The sequence below is a fragment of the Amphimedon queenslandica genome, unplaced genomic scaffold (genome assembly GCF_000090795.2).
Source record: "Amphimedon queenslandica unplaced genomic scaffold, v1.1 AMPQUscaffold_13513, whole genome shotgun sequence".
In the NCBI taxonomy this organism is placed as follows: Eukaryota; Metazoa; Porifera; class Demospongiae; order Haplosclerida; family Niphatidae; genus Amphimedon; species Amphimedon queenslandica.
This window is the reverse complement of record NW_003546251.1, coordinates 13512-16688: the sequence shown is the minus strand read 5'-3', so window position 1 is coordinate 16688 and position 3177 is coordinate 13512. Positions and strand designations below refer to the sequence as shown.

The 3177-nt window shown below is 32.7% G+C and overlaps 2 protein-coding genes across 2 annotated transcripts in view; one reads left to right on the top strand and one right to left on the bottom strand.

Moving 5' to 3' along the window:
- Positions 1-220: 220 nt before the first annotated feature.
- Positions 221-1025, top strand: LOC105315590 (phospholipase DDHD1-like). Its single transcript, XM_020003097.1, has 3 exons — positions 221-512; positions 670-703; positions 787-1025. The coding sequence occupies exons 1-3, from the start codon at positions 318-320 to the stop codon at positions 945-947; spliced, it is 390 nt and encodes a 129-aa protein (XP_019858656.1). The 5' UTR covers positions 221-317; the 3' UTR covers positions 948-1025.
- Positions 1026-1617: 592 nt separating this feature from the next.
- LOC109586647 (ubiquitin carboxyl-terminal hydrolase 47-like) overlaps positions 1618-3177 on the bottom strand; it is a 3771-nt gene continuing 2211 nt past the window's right edge. The window contains exons 10-13 of the mRNA XM_020002842.1: positions 2142-2189; positions 1968-2092; positions 1819-1890; positions 1618-1734 (exon numbers count right to left, since the gene is read on the bottom strand). Of these exons, the coding sequence (XP_019858401.1) occupies positions 1713-1734; positions 1819-1890; positions 1968-2092; positions 2142-2189 (267 nt within the window). The 3' untranslated portion in view covers positions 1618-1712. The remainder of the gene's footprint in view (positions 1735-1818; positions 1891-1967; positions 2093-2141; positions 2190-3177) is intronic.

Sequence of the window (3177 nt, the reverse complement as noted above, 5' to 3'; positions counted from 1 at the left end):
TACATACATAATGATCAATATATAACATATGTACAACAACAATGAATACACAGTAATAATAATAATAATAGAATATTGTAGTTACGTGTACATGTACATGAATGCATAAATGTCAAAGCACCATTATCACAACATGTGAGCCTGCTATTATGAGATGGTGCATGGTGCTTTTACAGTATTTATCTTATGCATGTACTTGTGCCTGTATTTGATGTTTAAATTAAAATTTGATATCTTTATACTCTTCAATTTTAATCCAGGCGTATCGTTTGGAGCCTCTCATCAGTCCAGTGTATGCCCAAGTGAAGCCGGTAAAGATGGACGCTGCTAGCAGCAAACCAACACAGAAGTCAATGAGTCTAGCTGAAGGACCCAAGACACCAGAAGTGACGCAGAGTACTAAAAGCAGCAGCAGTAGCAGCAGCTGGACACAATCACTGATATCAGCTGTTGTTAAAAGTGTTGCTTCTAGTAATGGCGCTGAAACTTCTAAATCATTACCTCCTGATAAAGTAAACTATTAATGAAACGCCAGTATATGTATATTCCTTGAGTGACTTCTATACAATTAAAAGAGGATTAAAGTTTTTGCAAATAATAGCTGCATTCTAGAATTTTTAATGATGTATTAGTGAATATTAGCAATTATTATTATAGTTTTTCCTACAGATTTTTGATGATGACACCAAAATACCACCTGAAGGTAAGTATATACATGTACATGTATAACTACACAGGGAGACAAATCCCTTTTATTATAATAATTATTTATATATTTATTTCTAGATCGGTTAAATGAGAGACTTGATTTCATGTTACGTGAAGGACTAACTGAGAACAGTTACTTAAACTCCATTACAGCTCACACTGGCTACTGGACCAACTCTGACTGTGCAATGTATCTATTGCTTCAATTGTATTCTTATAAAAAGGACAGCAAACTGTGACTGATGGTGTATATTGTTGATTTATGTTATAGTGGATTTCTGTTTCTCTTTCTTTGTGATTAGCAGTAATAATTACTGTTTTAACTTTTAATAATATTTTTTTTAACTGTACTTGTTTTATCAAATTTTATGCTTCAAGTATCTGACAGCACTGTTCTGTCATAGTAAAGAGTACTGTATGGCTTAAGCTGGATTTACAATATTACGCTAGTCCTGATGTTATGTTGAAGCTGGAGTTGAATCTGGTTCAACTCCAGCGTGAAGCATGCGTCAAAAAGTCAAATCACCCACACTTTTGATTAAAAATTGACGGTATGTTGGCCTAGCGTCATATTGTAAATCCAGCATAATAGTGGCACAAGGGGTGGAATTGAGACAGCCAATATACAGCACTATAGGCACTGAAGCAGCATAAAATGTCATAGAGGCACTGTGTTATGACTATACCGTATAGTGGAAAATTTTCGTGGCCCAAAATTTTTGTGGATTTCGCATTTTTTCAAAATCCACAAAAATAAAATCCGTGAAAATTGTATTTAATACGGTTCAAGATGGCCAAAAAGTAGAAAACCACAAAAATTAAAGCCACAAAATTGATTTTTGAACAGATCCGCAAAATTCTTGGGCTACAAAAATTTTCCGCTATACTGTATTTATTGAGTAAAAATTATTACATATAGCAAGTAATTTTGGCAGGGTTGCAATACAAAATTATACAAGTATAAAATTAATATGACACTAAAAAAATTAAACCAATCCATTCAGTCAGTCCCTAATCCTCTCCAACCTACAATACAATAAATGGTACAAGTGATGAGGTATTACATTAACTGATAGTACATGTACATGATGATACATGAGGTTTACTGACCTTGCTTCCTCTGCCACTTCTATTTCATATCTCTCTTCATCTGTTAACTCTTTCATTGTCTCTCTTTTGTCTCTAAATAATTATAAACAGTAAGAGGTGTATGTAAGTGTGTGTGCATACATAATGTGTGTGTGTGTGTTCATTAGTACTTGTAATATATGACACGTCCGTCATCATATAGTCTTAATGAGTAATATCTGTCTAAATTGATGGAATACCATCTCAACTCATTCTCAATATCAAGACATGATATCATAACTGGAAATGATTTACTCTAATAGAATGAGAGAGAGAGTATCTTTAATATATTTTTAATGACTAACCTCTGTATAATAGATATTATAAAAAGGAATTCCACTTAACTCTGACAGCTGTAAAATATAATAATAATAATAATAATAATAATAATAATAATAATAATAATAATAATAATAATAATAATAATAATAATAACTTTAACTTTAAATAACTTTACTGTATACAAATGTATACAGATGGACAGCCAGCTTCCTGAGCTGACCGCCAAAACAAAAAAGTAAGAATAATAAATAAAGGAAATAATGAAAAACCTCAAAATGAAAATAACTACTAAAGAACATAAACAAATCAACAATACATAGAGTTTACAGGAAGATTGGTACATGAAAAACAAGGACATACATAGTGATAAGAACAAATATTATTAGGATCAAAGTAAATAATAAATTGATTCCAAAAGGCTTTCTTAACGTGTAATTTAATAGTGTCTTTAGATAAAGAGATGTTTACAGGTGGGAGAGAATTCCACAAATAATAATAATAATAATAATAATAATATATATTCATTTTAGCTTGCTCTCTCCTTGTGTGGTATTTTTGGATAATAATAATAATAATAATAATAATAATAATAATAATAATACCGTAGGTCGGGATATATTCGCGGCTGCAATTATTCGCGGTCATAAAAAATTCAATTAAAAACCATGGAAACTGTTAGAGCGTTGCTATGACAATTAAGACCACGTGTTTAGTGTTCAGCTATTCATCTGTTCTTTAGCAGCTATAGTGGAGCCATTCACCAATAGCGAGTCCTTCTCTATCTGTTAACTTCTTGTATGGACCGCTACCTCAGAGCTCTTTCAGCCTCTTTGCTGCAAATTGTTGCTGGTCCGCGTGGTGGTGATAATAAACCACGCCCAAGTCAATAAACACTAACTAGAATGGGTGGAGAATCTTAAAATACGGCGAGGCACTAGTTCTGAAAAGAACCGGTAAAGCAGCTCCAAAGAGCCCAAGGCTTAGTGACACAAGAAGGACAACAGCTCAAGAACACTGCAGCAAGGTGCTTTTCTTCACTATCGCGCCGTTTCAATAAAA